The sequence below is a fragment of the Vulpes lagopus genome, chromosome 6, assembly GCF_018345385.1.
Source record: "Vulpes lagopus strain Blue_001 chromosome 6, ASM1834538v1, whole genome shotgun sequence".
Lineage (NCBI taxonomy): Eukaryota > Metazoa > Chordata > Mammalia > Carnivora > Canidae > Vulpes > Vulpes lagopus.
Window position 1 is genome coordinate 78,923,347 of NC_054829.1, and position 22,705 is coordinate 78,946,051.

Here is a 22,705-nt window from a genome sequence, read left to right on the forward strand (position 1 = left end):
CTCCCCTAATAGCTGAGCTGACTGTTCACACATTTTGGCAGGGCTAGAATTACCCAGAATGATGAGTTCAGGTGGATACAGATGTATTCAGCTCAGCAATTGGCAGGAATCCAGAAGTACAGGCTTTGCCCCTTGACATTTAATACAGGGCAAAGGATATCTCTAGGTTAGGTACCTGCCAAATGGTGTTGCACAGCTTTATGCCAGTCAATCACAATCTTCAAATCGGTTACTTTGTCCAGGTGGGATGCCATAAGATGACAGATACTCCCTGAATCTTCATTCCTGATTCTAAAACATGATTTTAAAGCTGTTATGTATTATAAAGAATGACAAGCAGCACTTAATATATTTAGTAAACCCAGTTTATTTACATAACACATATTTTGCCATGCAGCTTACTCAATTGCATTCGGTGTAATAACAAAAAAGACAAGCACTATCTTTTGAAAATGGATTTATATAGAAAGAGAATTGCCTCAAATGAGTTAACTACAACCTTATAAATCACAACAGACAATTTAAAATAGCCATAGATAATTTTAAAATGTAGGTCTAAAGCCTGTAGGTAAAGAGCTTTTGTAGTTTACACATTGTAAAACTAAAACCAGTTTTTTTTAGTATGGTAGCTGAATAGTGTACTTTTAATCTTATTTTATTTAATAAATCTTTATAAAGACAAAAATAAATATACATTATTACAAGGCAATTTTTAAATAGTTATTCTTTCATGTTAACAGTGTCTTAAAAAATTTGCCAGTAGTGATATGCACACAGTAAGTGGTCAGTAAATGCTGACATACAGAAGTGTTTATAGTTGACAACAATCCGCATTCATTCATTCCCTACTTTATAATAAAATATATCATAGTAAAGATGAAAATGGGAGAGTATAGCTGTCTTACAAAAAATGTTCATATTATAATCCTCCCTATGGTCAGACCTGTATGCCTTATAAATTAAAAAAACAAACACAGTATGCCCTTTTTATTAAGTCTGGTGGCAAGTATTAAATAATTCATACACTTATAAAAAAAAAACCAGGAATGTTTTTCAAAAATTAAGATAAAATGGAACTTAAAGTTCAATGTTTGTATTTTGAGAAGATTTTAGAGTAAAAATGGTACCAGGCCTAAAATAACTAGACTTTTCTACTTTAAAATTAATAACTGCTAAAATAACTAGACTTTTCTACTTTAAAATTAATAACTACTTGATGTATTTTATTTGGCTAAAATGACAAAATACCTATGTAAAATCAATGTTAAACCCCTAAGAGATGTTTTAGGGAAAATACATCCTATTATCATTACAGCAAAGTCTTCTATCACTCAGCATATGGATCAAATTTGTGGCCTTAAGAGGCAAAGTAGGCATTTATTTCCAAAGTAGTGTGTTCCATCATCATAAAGGGTACAATACTGCGCCCTTAGCCTACTAGGAAGATGCTCCATGCTGAGATACTAGCATGAAGAATTTATATTCCAAAAACGCTATGCTGAAAAGAAATACAAAATTTTACAGGTGCATAAACTGAGGCACATTAAAGTAATTACATTCGTAATACAAGATGTATAAATGGCAATGTGGAAATAAGCTTCATCATCAATTAGCACTTCTGCTATTTAGTAATTCCAATGTGCTGAAGATACACCAGTATTTAAAGCAGTTCATGTCGACCCATTAAGAAATTTGGAGAGTATTTTATATTCCAATGAACAGGTTTTTGTGAATGACTGCTTCAAAAGGGATTTAATTCGTACATATGAAAAGGCCAAAGAACAAGAAGAGCATTGTATGCTAGGGCAGTGAGATCTATTTTTTAGGTATATACAATAAAGAGTAAATTTAATGTTTCAGATGCAAATATTAGACAGTGCATATCAATACTCTGAGTTGTCAATAAAATGCTAACACGTGCATAAACAGGAAAAGACTAGAGTACAGGTGAATAATCCTGTCATCATTTGGGGTATCTGCATGACTTTGTTCTAAGGCTTAAGGTTCATTTTAGGGTCAACACTGGGCCATCTGGACTCTGTGGCCTTGAAAGTAGCACCCATTTAATTGGGAACAACCATCCATCAACAAATTTAGTACTGTAAATTCAGAGAGGCGAAACTCCCTATTTTGCCACAGGAATTTTGGAACCAAAAATCTGTGATCCACTGGCAAGAGTGCAATTATTACACAGAACTAAGCCACATTCTTTGAAATTAAAAACTTAAATGCTAATGCCTTGGTTATCAGGCCACAGAATTTGTTGCCTTGTCATTTAATCAGTTTGGATTCTGATTTTTATCTGATGGGAAATGACAATGCAAGTTCTTTTCCTCTTCTTAATGCCTCTCTCAAAGGAGGAAAGGTTTAAAGTTTTTGTTCTAGCAAACCAAAAAATCCAATGTTCCTAAGGAGAAGAGAGCCCATAGCTAAAGAGAAAATCATTCTTAAGTGCCAGTTTCTCACAAACCATGTATTTAAAGGCTAGTGATTATTCAAAACCACTTTCCTAGCTTGTCATCTTAAGCACAGGCTATAGTAACCCTAGCCTTGATTAGGCACTTCAACTTGATCAACTGCTGTAAATATCTTCTATTAAAGTAATCACTCAGGATGACTCCATTTTTATCATGGAGGTAATAAGCCCTTCCTAAGGAAATTAGGCTGGTGTTAAGTAAAATAAATACCAATCTCTACACTGGTTTCACATTCATTGTTTTCAGATGTTTCTTATAAATGCCAACTAATTTTCACTTTCTGTACAAGCAGCAAATTAGTAGTTTTAAGGGCCATAAAGCAGTTATTATTACAGATTCCCAAGTATATTTTTCCATTTTTATAAAGTACTACTCATGATATATTAAATAGGAGGAAAAAAGGAAAAACTAATGTGAATCTTAGAAATAGTGGGGTATACAACTCCCCATTACATATTGCTTAACAACTGAATATACCAGGTGACCATACCTGAATTCACAAATGTGAAACATAGTCAGGGCAAGGCTTGCTATGTCTGTACTGCATGACATACACTGTTGACTGGTGCCACCAATATAACATCACTACTGCAAGGATATGCCATATTTGGTGGCTTGATCCGAGGTAGTTTAGTTGTCCTAGAAGGGAAGGTAGAAAAGAATATTGACTGTGATATTAAAATAAGAATGTATTTTTATCTCTGGTGTTGGAGATATGGCTTAGCAGCAAAAAAAGATTTTGACAGTGTCAGAGCACCTGGAGACAGGAGATTAATTCAAACTCAAATATTTTTTTTAAAGGGATACATTCATTTTTGGGTCTAATTTAAGGACATTGGTGAATATCAGAAATACTATTCCACCTGTGTTTTCAAAATCTAATTTGGTTACTTTCAGGAATTTGACCTTGTGTCTTCCCTGTCTCGCATTGTACCTATCTGGATATATACAACATAATCTGCAAAATGTAATTAGTAACTATGGCTTAATTAAGTTTGGTTAGTTCATATACAACTAACAACTATTTCTCTTGGTGCTTAAGGTTTAAATTCCAAGGAGATTAAATAATTAACATGTGGGAAGCTTCTTGAAAAATAATACAATAAAATACAGAGCTATAGAAATTTAAATGTAAATCACATTTCCTTATCATGGTGCTTCTACGGTCAGGTAATGTAAACATTCTCTAACCTTCCCTGTCTTTTCTTACCAAGAGAAACAGAAATAGTACAGTATGTAGATTTTAAAGTATAAATTCACACAGTCCTTTCTATAGGGGATCTTAGCCTTTTCTTGGTGCCATAGCATACTCTGACAGTCCAGTGAAGCCCACACGTGCATTTTAAAAAGCACAAAATACAGAGGATTACAAAGAAAACTGATTGATCATATTGTAATACAAGTATGATAGATCCACCTAAATCTGCCCATGGACATCTTTGGGGATCTTTGGACCCCAAATACTGCTGTGATGTTTCTACATTTTAAAAAATGTAACTGAGCTAAAAGTACATTATTAGGTGTAAATTTGTTAATTTCACAGTATTCACCTACCATCTCACCACCACTGCACGTTTTTCCCTATAGCCAGGTCATAAATGGGGACTGGCGAGACAAAGTTTCTAAGCCACTCATTCAGGAACCTCTGAGACTATCACCTTCATCTGTGAAGACTGATTATCTCCTATAGTCTCCATACCTCCCTGCCGTGCCTGTACCCTGTCACATGTTCGGCTACACAAGGCACATTTTATGTCAAGCTCATCTAGGAGAAAAGTTAAGTTACAAAACATCTGACCTCTTAGAAGGTATCCTATGCCAGACAACTGGGAACTTCTGCTATGAATATTTTAAGGCATAAAAGCACTATGGCCATAGAAAAATTTCACAGTTCAGTTTCCTCCATGTATTTGTCACGATGAAGTTAATAATAAAAGAACAATTAGTAAAGTGGTATAAAAATGTATTTTGCCAGAACCTTTTCTGTGGAAGATTCTGGCCCTACTTGAAGGATGGGTGATATTCAGTGAAGGGACATATGCTAGTTATGTTCTTGAATCCTAATGTTTACACTCAGCGTCTTTGTATGCCACTCTTTTTTAAAACTCAGTGGTGAAAAACAAGTACACAGAAGAATGCCTGAGGTTCTGTGATCTAGTCATTCTCTAGATCAGGGTTTCTCATCCTTTCTTCTCAACATATATCATAAGTGGCATAATCCTATCTTCAATTCACTATGGAAGAGATTCTTAGCCCACGAAAGAGGGGCAAGTTTGCAGTGTGAATTTGAGCCACTGCCCTACTTCTAGCTCTCCAAACTAAAAAATCACTGCTCTATGTAATCTGTTATTGACTCAAGTCAAAGCTCACTTGGACTTGCATCACTCTCTTACTAAACCACACCTTTCACTTACAGGACTGAGGTCAAGGGACATCATCATTGTAATAGTTGGTAACATGTATTGAGGGCTTACTACTTGTGAGGAGCCTGGCTATATGGGTCATGTACATTTTCGCATGTAATCCTCATAATAACCCCATCAAACAAAGTATTATCTCCATGCTCGGATGAGGAAATGAGCTGAAAAAGTACGAGTAACTCAGTTTAGCTCATGCAGCTATTAAGTGGGTGATGTGGATTTGAACCCAAGCAGTCTGACTCCAGATCTAAAGCTCCTAAACAAGCAAATTCATGTTTTGGACAACATTATTCATTCTACCCAGTGTCCTCTTAGGCATTTTCTATCAAAGGTTATTTTCCTTTGCACTGAACAATCAGGGAAATCTGTCCTATTGAGTTATTTGTGTAGATCTTGTGGAGGTGAAGACTTTTAACTTAAATTATTTTCCCCTTAGCACTGGGTGCCAGGAAGCTGAAAGGCAGATTGGTGGCCTATATATTTTAGAACTTCATGATAGGTATTTGGTGAAGTGATCCTAACCCTGGCTTCTTTTCATTATTGTCTTACTTTCCTCTGTCTCTTTTCTTATTTCTTGTTTTATGGATCTCTACATATATAAATTAATTTTTAAGATGAGTTGGTACCTAAAGAAGTCAATGGTAATTGATAGTATTTCACCAAAAAAGCAGTAGTTGGGAGACAGAGGATTCCCAGCTTTGTCACTAGCTCATAATCATGAAGTGGTGGTGACGTCATCTATTGTGCTCAACTCATAGTGAGGAGGAAAGGAAGTTTGTGAAAGCCCTCTGAAAGTTAAAGTCTTAGATAACATTTGACTAAACAGGAGAGCCATTCTATGACCAATAATATTGGAGAAAATCTAACTTTTGATATTCTGAAGCATATACTTCCACCACGTATTTAGAATAAGTCACGAGGTCACTATAATAGTGCTGCTTACCTGGAAAATACCGTTCAGGAACTTTGGAAATGTAGAATAGGAAAGCAAGAAGAGCAATCACATACATCACAATTACACGGGGTGCAAAGTCCTGAAAAGCAAAACATTTTTTCACAGATCTTCTTACTGTGACAGAATCACTAATTTATTATGAGTCTAATTCACAGATTACGGAGATTTCATAAATAGGATGTAAGCCTGTTCAATCTCGATTGCTTTTGTGGACAGTCTCCAATTACAGAAACCTTGCTCTCAATACTGTAGCAATAAGGGGCACCTGGGGCCTCAGGCGGTTAAGTGCCCAACTCTTGGTTTCAGCTCAGGTCATGATCTCAGGGTGGTGAGGCGGAGCCCCTGTCCAGCTCCACGCTAGCACAGTGTCTGCTTGGCATTATCTTCCTTTCCTTCTTTCCTGCAGGAAATAGCCCACAGGAGTGGAACTGAGTGCCCTAAAGGTTGGGGTACTAAAGAAGCTAGAACTTTAAAATGGCTGAGGGTCCTAAGGACACCCAACTCCAACTGTAACCTTGATGAATGGGTGGAATGCAAATGGGGAATGGAGTTACCAGATGAATAAGCAAAAAAACTAAAGACCAGGGGTTTGTGGCTAGAAAAGACACAAGAGGTTTGGCCCAACAATGAAATCTGTTCTACCAACACAGACAAATGGTCCTTCTAAATGCTACTATATGAAGCAGTCCATCTCTCAGCTCTGTTGGAAAGCTTCTCCTTGCCCTAAGAAAATTAGCCAGCCCAAATTTATACATTTTGTTCCTAATTCTGGTTGTAAATCTAATTCACCAAGAAACTATTTAAGAAATAAAGACAGATTACTTCTCTCTACAAATATTTGAGAACTATCATGACCCTCGTAAATTCTACATTTTTATACTAAGGAACATGGATTTCTCATTGTAGAACAAAACCACACCCTACTTCCCAGGATGAGCCCTTCTGGAACTTTTCATCTTTCTCTTTCCCCATCTTTTTTAAAATTACAGATTAGAGAATTTCTCTGGAAGTCTCCCTTTGCTCTTCACTGGAATGATCTGTGATCACATTAGATTTCCATTTTGCAGAACCACTATCTTCCCCAACTATATCTCTATTGTAAGATTTCTGAACACAGGAAAGCTCCCATATTTCTCTGATTTTCTCAAAAATCTACTGCCTGAAGGCAGGTCTGGTTCTCTTTGTCATTATAAGCTCAAAAGGAATGTGTTTACTTCATCTCAAATTTTGGTCCCTTCTATCTCAATAACCAGTTATTCATTTATGGTTAGAATTAAATCTGGAGTTGCATCTCATCACTGTATTTTCTTTAACTTATTTCTAGGGAGTTAAAATTGGTAGAGAAATGATGTTTTCACAGGTATCAGGATCAATGAAGTTCCTCATCACTACTGTCTCACTTTCTCCCAATTTCCTGATCTTACGAAGAAAGCATCTGAAGTTGACAAAGTGGCCAAATGATACCACTCAATTTGCTATATCACGGAATTTCCTTTTTTTCTAGTTTTATACCCAAATGCTTGCTACCATGTTGTTGCTGACTTCACACAAGTACACTGTAAGCCTACTATTAGTTCTTCCGTCTTCTAAAAAAATATGATCTTTTGAGTAAAACCTGCACTTAATCCCCATCTTCCAGATGAAAGTCCCACTGCAACAAGTTTATATTATTTCTGCTAGATTTCCTGGCATATTTAACTGATGTTAAAAAAAAATCTTAAGTTTACTCTCTTGCACATTCTTAAAGCATTTTTTTATGGATCTCTGAGATCTTGAGTTTTTTCTAATCCCTTTCTCAAGAATACTGAGGAGTTCTCACTGAGCTACCTCCTAAATGCATTCCAACTTGCCCCCATAATACCTCTTACAGCTTTTCTTTTATTCCCAGTATATTGTCCTTAGTGGTGGGACATGCTCCCATGGCTCCAGCTACCAAGACAGTCATGCTTTTTCAAATCTTTATCAGTAGTCTCAAACTGTGACCTAAATCCCAACTCCATCTACACCTTTATATCCTATAGGTACCTCAAACTCAATAGATGCAAGGCAAAATCTATCCCAGCTCCTTTTCCACCACAAAGATCAATCAACTGATCAATTCCTCTCAGTTCCACATTTATTTTATAACTGGCATTATCCCTGCCATAGCTCACAAAGCTGGACATTTGGAAGTCTTTCTCCACTGTTAAGAACTTGGGTATTTACACACTCAGGGTAGAAGAAGGAGAATTAAGAACATATCATTTCACAGAAAGACATCTCAGAAAAAAAATACCTGTTACACTTTTTCCTGCAAGGCGTACTTATTTATATAGATGTGAAAATCATGGCATCAATATGCAATTATAAATATTTTCTCAAGTGACAGAGACCCACCTTCCTGGTCTGATTACAGTACTTTACCCAAAATGAGTAAAACTGAAAGAACAAAAAGAAAAGAGAGAAAAATATTGACTATATTCAACCTACCTGTACAATAGGAGCACCGATTCCTCCATTGAGCCAAACCCAGTGAAGAGTGGGGATCACTCCATATCCTGACACAGAACAGAAGATGATAGAACGGAGCCTCTGCCACTGCTGTGTGAGGTAATTGGGATGGATCTGTGCAAAGAACACCGCTAGGATCATAGCAAGCACTGTGATCAAGTACACTTGGCGCCAATACTAGAAGGAAACCAAATTTTAATTGTCATTAAAAATAAGAGAAGGAAAAAAACAATTCTGGCTTTTACATTGTACATTCCAAACTTATTTACGTGATTTTTTCATTTCTAGACATGATTAACTTCTTCCTGAAAACACGGCATGCTCCATACAACTGTTAGGTTTCTTAGGATGACACATCAAATTCCGAGGTGAGCTGCTAGAAACCACATCTACTCATACAAAAGCGTTTTTTGAGTACCTATTATATACCAGGGACAATTTAAGTCCTGTAGAAACAAAACTGACTATGACACGAACTCTCCCAGTGGGTGAGCTCCTTGACTACGGGAGGGGCAGACATGAACAAATTATCATGTAAGTACTGTTAACTGAGTTGTGAACGCAATGTTTTAGAGTGACAGTGGAGGGGGCACTTGCTACCTGGAGCAGCTAATAAATGCTTCACAGAGGACATGGTATCTAAGCTGATGATTTCTGAGGAATATACATGATTGTGTGAGAAGAGGGAGTTCTCAAGGAAAAGAAACAACACATACAGTGGGAAGATTTTGAGAAGGCAGGCTGAAGGGCAGGCGTACTTTCAGGCTAAGGATTTGGAACTTTAACATGTTGGCACTGGGGGAATAGCAGGGTTCTTTAAGAATGAGATGACAGGCCTGCTTTTCAAACTGACTTATTAGAAAACTCTGACATCAGTGTGGAAAAGAAAGTGATGATAGGAAGCCAGCAAGAAGACATCAGAATAACTGATCCAAAGAGACAATGGAGGTTTGGACTCTCGTTGAACAAAGAAGACATAGATGTGAGCAGCAGATTCAGGAGACTTTTTTTTTTTTAAATTTTTTTTTTTTTTTTTAATTTATTTATGATAGTCACAGAGAGAGAGAGAGAGGCAGAGACACAGGCAGAGGGAGAAGCAGGCTCCATGCACCGGGAGCCCGATGTGGGATTCGATCCCGGGTCTCCAGGATCGCGCCCTGGGCCAAAGGCAGGCGCCAAACCGCTGCGCCACCCAGGGATCCTTTTTTTTTTTTTTTTTTTTTTTTAAATTTTTTTTTTTTTTTAATTTATTTATGATAGTCACAGAGAGAGAGAGAGAGGCAGAGACACAGGCAGAGGGAGAAGCAGGCTCCATGCACCGGGAGCCCGAGATTCAGGAGACTTTTTAAAAATAAATTAAAATCTTAATGGTTGACTGGATGTGTGAAAAGGCAGTGGAAGATAGCTAGACTGTTGCCAGTATGAAAGGCCATTCAACTGGCTTCTAATGGAGCAAATGAGCAAAGATAATACAGGTGTGGTGTTTGTGTGGGTGGGGAGAGAATGGGAAAGCATGAAACGTGCATTTTAAAATATATTTAGTTTGAAGGGCTCACAGAGTATTTAGGTATCTAAATGAGCAGTTGAAGCTTAAAAGTTAGCATCACATAGAGCTGAATTATTAAAACTGGGCTCCAAGAACTTTTGTGGGGTTATTGGCTTCCTGAGATCACAGGTCAAATTGTTTGGTTACTCTGTGCCCAAATGCACATTGCCCTGGATAGAGGGTCCAGAGTTTTCAATCTCATTCTCAAAGCAGACTGTATTCCTTAAAAGATAAAGAGCAACTGCAGCAATTGAATATTTGGAAATGATTAGGTACAAGAGGAAAGAAAACAATTTTTCCTTTAAATGATCATTAGCTCCAGGGGTTCTTTTCTCTTGGAAGCCTAGATTTTCTGAAAAGAGATTTGTAAGAAGTGTCTCATGACTCTCTTGAATTATCAGGTATGTTTAAGAAAAGGTAAACAGCAAACAGATTAGGTTTCAGAGAAAGAATAAGTATAACAATTCAAATATGACAAGACTGCACTCACAAGCTCCTAGTTAACAGTTTATTCCAAATTTTCTAAAAGATATAAATGGTTTCATGCAAAATGAGTAAGTGAAAGCTGAGTATATATGAACAGTTTATTACTAACATCAAATCAATTTACAAGGTTAACTGCATATATAATTAAATGCTTATGTTTCAAAGTAATTAGGCCTAAAAAAGCAAACGGCTCACGTGTAAGTGGTTACAATCAATAATTCTTTTACTTCAAATTTATTTTTTCTCTTTGCTAGTTTTACACTTTACTAGCAGTTATCTCTGATATTGTGTAGAGACAAAGATCCTACTTTAGAATTCCCAAGGCAGAGGAATCCTGCGCTATAGTCAATCTTCCCACTAAGTGAAGGCTGAGGAGTATGGCTTGGAGCACCTGCTACATGTGGAGGGCTTGTGGAGAGGACAGGCTCTAGTCTTCTGTGAGTAAGATTCAAAGTACCTAGTAGGTATACTGCCCCAGCTCTGTCCTGGCTCTGAAAGGGGGGTAGGGAACTAAAGGACAAAAGAAAAAGAAAAGAGTAAGGTAGGAGAGCAGGAGAAGGAGAGAGTAGGGATGATGAGGACTTTCTGAATGGGAGAGTGTGAGATGTATTAAGCTCAGTGGAAGATTCAGTTTGCCTCCTTGGCTGGGACATGAGGTGAGGAGACAGAGGGTTATATTCCATAGGTCAGCAGGCTAATATTTTTAGGTCAGGTGCTATATAACCTGATAGCAGTGTTTCAAATGCTGCTTTGCACAAGGCAACAACTGACTTTTGTGACATCAGAGTCGAAAGTAGAGCTGATCTAGAGCTCAGGATAGGTACATATTAAAAGTCACTCACCATCCAGCTGGTCTGTCTCTCTCTATGCCTACCTAAAAGTAAAAGACTAAATAAAGGAAAACATATTTCTTATGAAGAATTGGGTCAACAAACTCACAGACAAACCCTTTATTTTTTTTCACTGAGAGGAGGAGGAAAGGATCAGGGAAAATGGAAAGCAGTAGCCAGCTTCATAATTTCATTAAGCATTAACGTTATTTAACTTCAGCTCTATATGCATAAAAATAAAAGATATGTAATGTGCATCTGAGGAATCATGTAGCTATGTGGATTTAGTGGAAACATTATTAACTCAGTGTTTACATTAGTTTTAAGTTCAAAGGAACCATGGCAAGAGAACCCAAGACCTATGTGAAAGGTAGAATGTAAAATGTTTTAAGTTACTTACATTATTACAGTAAAATGCATAAAACACCCCAGAGACATAGCAGCCCAGTATTCCAATAGAAATTCCTGCATAATCTAAAGCCATCCATCTTCGACAGGTTTTTTCTGATCGATGGCAAGAAAAAAGATGATAGCCCACAGAGCAAAGCATACAAACCTATGGAAAATAGAACAAATCTTAGCATAGTGAAACAAAAAGAAATAAAAGCAACTCATGTATGACGTTCAGGGACGTGGTTAGGTCAAGCCCAGGCTTTCTGGCCAAACAGACGTGAACCTAGATTCTGGCTTTGTGCCATAAAGCAAGCCATGTCATTTCTCCAGTTCCTCGTTTCCTTCCGGGTAAAATGGGGATAAAAGTAATAAAGAAAGACATTTAAAACAGTAAATATTTTATAATATAAAATTTTTAAAAGAGTAGCATAGCAGTGGGAAAATTATACAATGCAATCTTTAAAAAAATATTGAGGCTTATTTTGATCCATGAAAGAGTTTCCTTTTAAAAAAGTACCCACTAGAAGTAATCCATGTTTTTAAAAAGTTAATCAAAGAACATAGAATTATGTGATGTAAAAACATAAGCTCCCCCCTCTTAATCTATTCCCTAGCAGTAGCCCCTGATAACACTTGTTAGGTGTCCTTCTAGATATCTTCAATGAATGTATCAAACACCTATGATATACAAGTCCACACATATACAAACACAGGATACAGACTTTTTAATCACATGGAATCACTTAATATTCTGTTCTGCAATTTTGCTTTTTTCACTTAAGACTTTCCACATCTGTGAGATTTCATCGTACAGAGTTTACTTTTGGGTTGTGAGTCAAACACAGCTTTGTTGTAACCAAGAAAAAATAATTATGACTTAGGTTGACTTCACATGCTGCCAAACTGAGAGCAAAGCTAATCTGATTCAAGCAGCTGCTCTTAAGATTGATAAGGTTTCCATGGCCACACTCCTTCCAGCCATTAAGTACCTGCTGTGTGTCATGAACTAGGGAATACAAGGATGAAAACACTACTGTCTGAAAGATTTTCCCAAAACAAGTGGACAAACAAGTGGTAATGTAAGAAATCACAGTGAGAAAATAGAGGAGGGAAGAGGACTGCGTTTGTGGGTGTATGTGTACATTTGGTGGGTGAAGTGGTAGGGAAAAGACCTTCACAGAAGGGCTGCCACCTGAGCTGGATCTTAAAAGGTTGTTCTGGAATTTACCAAGAATATAAATAAAGGTAGCCACATGTTTATTTTAGGGTCCACAGGAAAAGCAGCATTTGAGAAACACAGAACCATTAGTGAATGTCATGTGGCCTTCTTCCTAATACAATTATGACAAGCTCTACACTTCACAGAATTTTAAAGTCAATATGGGGGAGGTGTGATACTACTGAAGATTTTAAGTGCAGTCTTACAGAAAGGCTAGGATGGGAGGTTACAGGAGTAGCCCTGAAGGGCAATAATGAGAGCCTCAAGGAAGCCACTGACAGTGGGGGTGCAGCAAATGGCAGGAATAAATATGAAGCACAGAGAAATGATATGAAGTAGGTCAAACTGATAAATATATATTTTTACAGATTTTATTTATTTTTTCATGAGACACACACACAGAGAGAGAGAGAGAGAGAGAGAGAGAGACAGAGACACAGGCAGAGGGAGAAGCAGGCTCCATGCAGGGAGCCTGATGTGGGACCCGATCCCGGGTCTCCAGGATCACACCCTGGGCCGAAGGCAGGTGCTAAACCTCTGAGCCACCCGGGCTGCCCCAAATTGATAAGTATCTTGCAAGCAACTGCTAAGGCAGAAAAATGGTCACCCAGCTATTCAATAGTCTGATCATTAAAAAAACCTAATCAGGCCCCATAGCCTTATATCAATATTCAAAACAATGAATGTACTTAGCTACAATGTCATTTCTTCATCCATAGTCCCATATTTTCACCAGTCTGTGGCTTTGGCTACTAAGCAACAAGTCAGAGTTGACTAACCCAATTCAATATAACATCAAAGCTTGGTTATTTGTTTTCTCAAATCACCCTTGAGATTAAACACAGTAAATCCAGAACACCAAGGTATGTATTCTCATTGACAAGGAAAGATTTCATTGTCACAACGCTAAGTGACACAAAACAGCGAGCAGAGATGATCATAGCTCAGATGTAGGTAGGCAAAGTAGGTGGGAGGCAGCTGTGCATAGACAAATGTCAAATGTGGTTACCTCTAGAAAGCGGTAATTCAAACAGCTTTTACTTTCTTCCATACACAATTTTGTTTGTTTGAATTCCCACATGAGGATATTTTATAGTAATAGTAAGAAACAATGATATAAATACCCCAAAAACTACAGAACACTTATGAAAGATATCGAGGAAGACGCAAAAAGATGGAAAACATTCCATGCTCATGGATTCGAAGAGTAAATATCGTGAAAATGTCAATGTTACCCAGGGCAATCTACACGTTCAATGCAATCCCTATCAAAATACCATGGACTTTCTTCACAGAGCTGGAACAAATAATCCTAAGATTTGTATGGAATCAGAAAAGACCCTGAATAGCCAAGGAATGTTGAAAAAGAAAACCAAAGCTGGCAGCATCACAATGCCGGATTTCAAGCTGTACTACAAAGCTGTGATCATCAAAACAGTGTGGTACTGGCACAAACACAGATCAGTGGAACAGAACAGAGAACCCAGACATGGACCCTCAACTCTATGGTCAACTAATATTCAACAAAGCAGGAAATAATATCCACTGGAAAAAGGACAGTCTCTTTAATAAACGGTGCTGAGAAGTGGACAGTCATGTGCAGAAGAATGAAACTAGAACATTCTCTTACACCACAAAGATAAACTCAAAATGGATGAAAGATCTAAATGTGAGACAAGAATCCATCAAAATCCTAGAGGAGAACACAGGCAACACCCTTTTTGAACTTGGCCACAGCAACTTCTTGCAAGACACATCTATGAAGGCAAGGGAAACAAAAGCAAAAATGAACTCTTGGTACTTTATCAGGATAAAAAGCTTCTGCACAGCAAAAGAAACAGCCAACAAAACTAGAAGACAACCTACAGAATGGGAGAAGATATTTGCAAATGACGTATCGGATAAAGGGCTAGTATCCAAGATCTATAAAGAACTTATCAAACTTACACCCAATAAGCAAACAATCCAATCATGAAATGGGCAGAACATGAACAGACATTTCACCAAAGAAGGCACAGATATGGCCAACAAGCACATGAGAAAATGCTCTGTATCACTTGCCATCAGGGAAATACAAATCAAAACCACAATGAGATACCACCTCACACCAGTGAGAATGGGGAAAATTAACAAGACAGGAAACCACAAATGTTGGAGAGGATGTGGAGAAAGGGGAGCCCTCCTGCACTGTTGGTGGGAATGTGAACTGGTGCAGCCACTCTGGAAAACTGGTTGGAGGTTTCTCAAGCAGTTAAAAATAGACCTGCCCTACGACCCAGCAATTGTACTGCTGGGGATTTACTCCAAAGATACAGATGCAGTGAAAAACCGAGACACCTGCACCCCAATGTTCATAGCAGCAACGTCCACAATAGCCAAACTGTGGAAGGAGCCTCGGTGTCCATCGAAAGATGAATGGATAAAGAAGATGTGGTTTATGTATACAATGGAATATTACTCAGCCATTAGAAACGACAAATACTCACCATTTGCTTCAACGTGGATGGAACTGGAGGGTATTATGCGGAGTGAAGTAAGTCAATTGGAGAAAGACAATTACCATACAGCTTCACTCATGTGGAATATAAAAAATAGTGAAAGGGACTATATGGGAAAGGAGGGGAACTGAGGGGGAAAAATTAGAGAGGGAAACAAACCATGGGAGACTCCTAACTCTGGGAAGCAAAGGGTTGCAGAAGGGGAAGTGGATAGGGGAGGGGGGAACTGGGTGACCGGCACTAAGTAGGGCACATGATGAGATGAACATACCCTATGTTGGGAAATTGAATTTAAATAAAATATTTTTAAAATTAAAAAAAAGAATAAAGGTAATTTCATTGTGATAAGGAAAATAAAGAGAAAAATTACACTTTTCAAAAGGAAAGTAAAATATATACTGTTAATAGAGAACACTGAGTTTTTAAAAAGTAAACCTATACTTCGTATGTTCTGTTTTAAAAAAAAATGTGTTATTATTAGAATTCCTTAAAAATTATCTGGCAAATTGAGTTTGGTTTCAGTTTTCTGGAAAGAGTCCTTCTGTGGACTATCTCACTCCACCAGGGTAGACAAGATAATTAGACTGTGATGTCCTATATCTAATCTCCTTGGCATGATAACCAAATATTTCAGGATCTACCTCCTGCCTCTCTCCAGCCTCATCTTTCTCCATTCTCCTATGAGCCAACCACAAAGGCCAATCCCTACAAGTCTAGAAAGTGCTGAACTGTCTCTTGCTTCTGGCCCTTTACACAAACTATTTTTATCTGCTTAAAAGCCCTGCCTCACTCTCCCTTCTGCCCTCCTACCTAGGTGACTTGATCTTTATGACAGGCTGATTTTGTTCAGCACTGTATTCATAATGCCTAGCTTAATACCTGGATGTAGATAGGAGGCATTTAAAAAAACATTTGTGAAACTTAATGCAAATGAACTGAATCTAGGAAAAGGCATTTCTGGATTGTACTCTTCCCTAAGACAGAAAGACCTCTGGGAAAGTTCAAAGCCCCTGAAATTACATTCTACTATTCAGAATGTACTCTACTAATCGGCTTGGTGGGAAAGTACTGATCAAATAAAACTGCAGAAGTGAAAGAAAAAAAAAAAGGTTGTGTCTTTTAAAACTTATATGTAATTTTTTTTTTTTTTTGAGAGAAGGAGAAAGGAGAAAGAGGTGGGGAGAGAAAGAGAGAATCTTAAGCAGGCTCCATGCCCAGTGCAGATGGCCAACGTAGGGCTCAGTCCCAAGATCACGACCTGAGCAGAAATCGAGTCGGACATTAACTGACTGAGCCATCCAGGCACCCCTAAATGTGAATCAATCTTAACTTGTGGTTTACCATGCTGCCTGCTGACTAAGAATTTGAGAAAATTGAGTCAAGTTACAAATTTAATTTTTTAAAAAATATTTTATTTATTTATACATGAGAGAAATATAGAGAGAGGCAGAGACACAGGCAGAGAAGCAGGCTCCCTGTAGGGAACCCGATGTGGGACTCGACCCGGAACTACGGGATCACGTCCTGAGCCAAAGGCAGATGCTCAACTGCTGAGCCAAGGCATCCTCAAATTTAATTTCATAAAGATAAAAATAACAGAGATGGCAATTTTTGGTAGGGAAGATATATTGTCTTTAGCTGTCGTTAGTATCTTGCTGCCTTTAGCATCTTTTATGGTGCGTAACAAAGATCACTGCACTAAGTAGCTAGGAGAACAGGATTTTACTGTCCTGCTGAACAACCCTGAGCAAGTTACTGCAACGTTTTGGGTTTTTCTTCATTGGCAATTGTAATTATTTCAGTTTTTCAGTTCTGCAATGCATTGTTTTCTTAAGCCAATAGGAATATAATATGCTTTCCCTGAATTAACATCAGTTGTGGCTGGATGATGAAGGAATAAAGTGCAGGCCTTGGGGTAGAGGAAAACATGTGGAATTTTCAAAGTAGATCCTACCCATATTATTAACAGTAGAGTATAAACCAGTTTTGCTTATTAATGGTTACTAAGAGCATCTTAGCCTATAAGATACAGCTAAAACTTCAACTATAAAGAAATTGATTCATTTCCATTTTAAAACCAGAGGTGGATTCTAAGAGATGTTTAGGCTGCAATTAGGACAAAATGAGTGTACTTTAAAAATACTTAAAGAAAAAATAATTTTCAAATAATAACATAAAAATACAAGAATATTCTTTCCTTCAGTGAAATTTAAGATATTATTCCAGAAACTAGAATTAAGAAAAAAGGGGAAGGGAGATGTTCCCAATATGTCTTTAGTCATTTTTTTTTTTTTAAGATTTTATTTATTTATTCATGAGAGACACAGAGAGAGGCAGAGACATAGGCAATGGGAAAAGCAGGCTCCCTGCAGGGAGTCTGATGTGGGACTCGATCCCAGGACCCCAGGATCACAACCTGAGCCAAAGGCAGACACACTCAACCGCTGAGCCACCCAGGTGCCCCTGTTTTTAGTCATTTAACTCTGAAGTTTTAGCTTAGGAGTTGAATGATGAAGGTTTGAAATTAAATGATACATCACGAAAACAACATCTGTGCAGCTGACTTATAGATGCACCTTTCAAATGGTAGCCAGAGGTTAACTGCAGGGAGTGCTGGCCTATATTTGAAGGAAGGGGTATGATAGCTTTCAATTTTTATGTTTTTCTGTACTCTCTGCATTCTTTTTAAATTTTAAAAATGTCAGCAGGATTTCAGTCCACATTTGTCTTCTTCTTTAGAATTACTTGATTTTAAAATATTATATATAACTTTTAAAGGAATTTTAAGATCTTTGAAAAAAATGAAAGTGCTAGGGAACTAACAAATAGAAGAAGTAGAAAAGAGAAATTGAAAGTATTTGAAACCAGGCAAAGATACAGCTTTTGGTCTAAAAGACCAAAAGAAATTAACAGTAAAGCAACAGAAAAGATCACTACCAGCAAAACAAGACATTAAAATTAGGACAGTATGGCTACATATACAGAAATCATAGACATATAAATAGGAAACAGATGGGGAATCTTCTCAAATAAGTTTTAAGCATTAACTAGTGTTTTATCTCAGCCAAAAAATAGAGTACAGAGGCTCCTATCCTTATATTAATCTTAAAGCAAAATGTCTAAAAAATGAAGGATAAATGCAAAGACATTTCTCAATCTTTAAAATCTGTTGGGTTTAATGTATACTCTGACAGTAAAGTCTAAATCTACTCTCATAAAAACATTTTTGGTGCTTATATTATGAAAATGAATATGCTTACCTATATGCTATTTTGGGGCTCTTTAAAGCAAGTGGTGGGTGTGAAGTAAGATCACCTGCCCAAGCTTGTCTGACTAAAGTTCTCTTAACCAGTAATAGTGTTTTTGAAATGACTTACCTGGAAGCAGAAAAGACAAATAGAACAAATTACAAAATCTTCTCTGGATGCACTTGCCGAAGGTAACACTGATGTCATGTCATATATTCCCAGGGTAAAGAAGAGGAAGAAACCCAGCAAATGACTCCAGATGTTTACGGTCTCATTAGATAAAATAAACAAACTGGAAAACAAACAGACAAGCATCTCAGATTGACACTGGGGTTGCTCACCATGAGCATTTAAAAGGTTAGGGACAGTTTGGGGATCAGTTCTCTAACATCTGCTACTTTAAGCCCTTAGCCCCATGTCTGCCTTTATAAATATGAAAGCTCACATAGTGTAATTGATTTTTAGGTTCTTCCTGGTCTCCACAAATCCTGAAACCTTAGGGCTTTTTTGGTGCTCACCTCTATTACCATATTTACAATTTCCTTCCTCATCTGAGTTATTTATGTATAAATTCCATCTCATCCTCCAGCCTATCAACTCCCTGATGGCTGGCACCATCCATCTTTATGACACCACTGTCCCGGGCAGAGTGCCTTGCTCAGATCAGATGCTAAACGTCCACAGAAATGAATGTGCAGATTAAAAGTGGATGTTAGCTACCATATGTTCATGTTCAAAACTTGGTATCTGAAAGCCTGCTAAGTATAAGGTGAGGCACAAACCTAAAATACCTTTTTAGTACTCATTAAATGCAAATACAACAGACTCGAGAGAAGCAGAATAAATACAAACTGTAAGATAGGCAGGCTGGAACAGCTTTGCTGTAGTTGTTTGCAACCAAACTAGTTCCTAGTAGCATGAGTTTTTCCTTTTTAGGAACAACACGTTACTTTTAGTATCAGTCCTATTTGCTCAGTATATGTGTAACTGGTTTAAGTTAAAGTAGTCCTAACAGCACAGGTTGGTGTAGAGTATACCACATCAACCAGGAGTCAAGAGGCTCACTTTTCTCCACTCTCACCCTCAGCAACAAATTAGCTCTGTGATCATAAGCAAGTCACTTAACCTCTCTGGCTTCAGTTTCTTCAACTATAAAACAAGGGAGGTGGATTAGATGCTACTACAAGTCCCTTCTTGCTCCTTCATTTTGTGAAATGTTTCCCTAGCTGCGGATAGAACCCATCTGATTATTTACTGAAGGTGACATCATGCCTAATATTTAAAATTCTCTTGCATTTCTCTTGCAAAATCTAATCTTTTTGTTTAAATTAAGGTCTTTGACATTCACTGGTTCAGATTCCTCATTAGTAAGCATAAATGTATAATTGTAACCTAAATTTGTAGGAATCACCATGGTCTCATTTTCCTATTGTTACACATCATAAACATAACAGGGTCTCACATTATCAAATGATCATCAAGAATAAAGTGAATCTTGTTATCATGAATTCCAGGTTTTACCCTGTACAAGCATCAAGTATAATGACTACTTACACTGGGGCAAGGGTGAGGATGCGGGAACGTGAAGGAACACATTTAAGTACAGGACTAGTTTGATGATCAATACTCTGCTCTGCCTGTTGCCTGAGAACTTTTCACTTTGTGAAACCTGGTATAACCTGATTAACTGAGAAGCACAACCTTGGCATGCGCCTTCCAACTGAGTGTTGGCAGAAGAGTTGTGACATATAAAACCTCTCCTTACATCCAAAAGCTGTCCTGGTCACTCGTGACAGCTAAAAGAAGAGAGGGCAAAAGCTGAACTTGGTAAAGACCAAGCTGGTGGGAAGAGCACTTGGAAGAATATTCCTTGTAAAGAATCTACTCTTACTCTGTGAGAAGTCAGGCTTCTCTGTTCAGCTTCAGAATCAATAATCACAATGATAACAAGTCACCATTTACTCAGTACCTGTTAGGTGCCATGCCCTCATGTAGCATTTTATACACAAAATCTCATTTAATCCTTAATATTTTTTGAAGCAGGAATTGTGATTACCCTTGTTTTTACAAAAGGTAAAATAAGATTCAGAGAGGTCAACTTTTGTTCAGGGTCCCGAAATGGTTAAGTGGCAGGTCTGGATAACCAAGTCTTTTTGACTCAACGGCTCAAGATCAAAGCACTACATGTATTTCACTTCTCAATCCATGAAATTTGGACACTAACATCAAAAGGCAGAGGACTGCTGCTTTGTGGGTAATAATAAACCTACGGTAATTTACTACCTGCTCTCTCTTTATGGAACTTCACATCCATAGCCAGGCCCCAGCTCTGATTTCTTATGTAATAACTTCTGCAAAGGCGACACTGGGGAGGCAAATAGTACTTAGCATTCAAACTGTGAAGGCCTGTGGGCCGTTCGGTCAAGTACGGATGGGCAGTAACGCCACCTTGTGACTGTGGTCCAAAACACTTTTAAAGCAGGGCAGAAAGAACCAGGGACAGGCCATGCTGAAAAGAACCCCAAAGAATCAGATTGTGTGATTGCTTCTGGAGCAACTCAGCAGCCTACATTCCAGCACTGGGGTTTGTCACTACAGCATCCTAGAACTCACCAATATCTGTACCTTAATTCTCTTAAGGTAGGGCTCTATATTTAAGTATATACAGTGAGTTTTAACACAAAGCTATTCTAAAAGTCAAAACACTGATTTTTGGTTTGGTTTTTAAAAATCCAGGCTTTCAAGGGTCTTAAAGGTTTAGATAATGAAGAAATTCCTTTCGCAGAAATGCTTCTACGGTGCTCTAGTGGAAGGTAGTGCCCGTTACAGGCTCTCCTTGCTATAGTCCTTTTCCTACACGGCGTTTTTCACAATGGTTATTATGCAATAGAGTAATTAATTACCTCTGTAATGTGTGTCACACAGACCAAACCTTAGTCGTTTTATGAGAACAGGCACAAGGGCCATATCTGCTGTTTTCTGCATGACCTGTGACACTGCCTGGCACCCAGGAGGGGCTCCATAGTATCTGCCGAATGAATGAATCAGGGGTTGGTTTCTCTCTCTCTCTCTGGTGCATATATACATGCATACGTGTATATATACGTATGTACATGCACATGGCAATGTGAGTTTGTTTCCTATTAACATAACTTCCTATTATATGGCATGTTAAACATTTATCTGGCCCAAAGCCTCTAAATTTCCATAGGGCTGATCTAAAAATAAACAAAGCTTAGGTATACAGTGGGGCAGGCATCGCTTGGCCATTGTCAGTGGAGTCGATCCCAATGAGCACCCAATGGGATAAAGGACATACGAGTCCTCTGTGAACTGCAAAGCTCCATAGGAGAGACTGCTACGGTTGCAATAAGAATCCCTGTTAACTGTCACTATTATTCCGTGCATCAAGCACCCAGGCGGGGAAAAAAAGAAGATAACGAGAGCGGAGAGATGGCCGAAAGGAAGGAGGATGGGGGCAGTTCTGAAACGACGAGCGCGGGGAAGGCAGAGGGACCCCGGACGACAAGGGCGTGGGTGGGGAGGGGGGCTGCCGGCTCGCCCCAGGGCGCGCCCCGCGGAGGCGGCCAGACTCTACCTTTTGATACACAGCCTGGAGGGCAGGTAGGCCCGGTAGCCGTCGGTGATGTACGGGTTGTCCTTGAGGGACACGGGGATCTGCTCGTAGGTGTAGAGGCGGATGCCGCGGGGCACCAGGACGGGCCAGTACTGGTAGCTCCCCAGCTCGATGTAATGCGCGCTCTTCAGCAGCTTCTGATGCATCGTTCCGCGCCGCCGCTCCCCCCGCCGGGGAGCTCGCCCGGGCCCCGCCTCCCCGGGGAGGGGGCTCCGCCGCCGCCGCCGCCGCCCCCGCCCCCGCCCCGGAGCCCGCGACCGCCGCGCGAGGTCCTGCGGTCCCGCCGCCGCCCCGGCCCGGCGCCGCGCTTGCACCGGCCACCGCCGTCAGCGCCGCAGCCTTCTCTGACGTCAGCACGCCGCGGCGGGCCCCGCCCCTCGGCCTCCTCTGGGGCGGGGCTGGCGGGGCCTGGGCGGGGTCTGGGCGGGGTCTGGGCGGGGTCTGGGCGGGGCCTGGGCGGGGCCTGGGCGGGGCCTGGGCGGGGCCTGGGCGGGGCCTGGGCGGGG

The 22,705-nt window shown here is 39.1% G+C and overlaps 1 protein-coding gene across 2 annotated transcripts; it reads right to left on the reverse strand.

The window, feature by feature from the left end:
- Window positions 1-5: 5 nt before the first annotated feature.
- PAQR3 (progestin and adipoQ receptor family member 3) lies at window positions 6-22,476 on the reverse strand. Of its 2 annotated transcripts, XM_041759940.1 has the most exons (7): window positions 22,161-22,476; window positions 18,692-18,854; window positions 11,605-11,760; window positions 8,322-8,519; window positions 5,841-5,931; window positions 2,968-3,116; window positions 6-291 (listed from the first exon to the last, which is right to left on the reverse strand). In XM_041759940.1, exons 1-6 carry the CDS (start codon window positions 22,343-22,345, stop codon window positions 2,974-2,976), a joined length of 936 nt encoding a protein of 311 aa, XP_041615874.1. In that variant the 5' UTR covers window positions 22,346-22,476; the 3' UTR covers window positions 6-291; window positions 2,968-2,973. The 2 variants fall into 2 exon arrangements, with proteins under 2 accessions (XP_041615874.1, XP_041615873.1); XM_041759939.1 differs by lacking the exon at window positions 6-291 and having other exon boundaries at window positions 350-3,116.
- Window positions 22,477-22,705: the final 229 nt, after the last annotated feature.

Coding starts and splice junctions, on each gene's coding strand:
- PAQR3 (XM_041759940.1), bottom strand. CDS start 22,345: ATGCATCAGAAGCTGCTGAAGAGCGCGCATTACATCGAGCTGGGGAGC. Junction 18,855..22,160: donor TCCAGGCTGTGTATCAAAAG/GTAGAGTCTGGC, acceptor TTTGTTTTCCAG/TTTGTTTATTTTATCTAATG. Junction 8,520..11,604: donor ATGCATTTTACTGTAATAAT/GTAAGTAACTTA, acceptor GTTTCCTTCTAG/TATTGGCGCCAAGTGTACTT.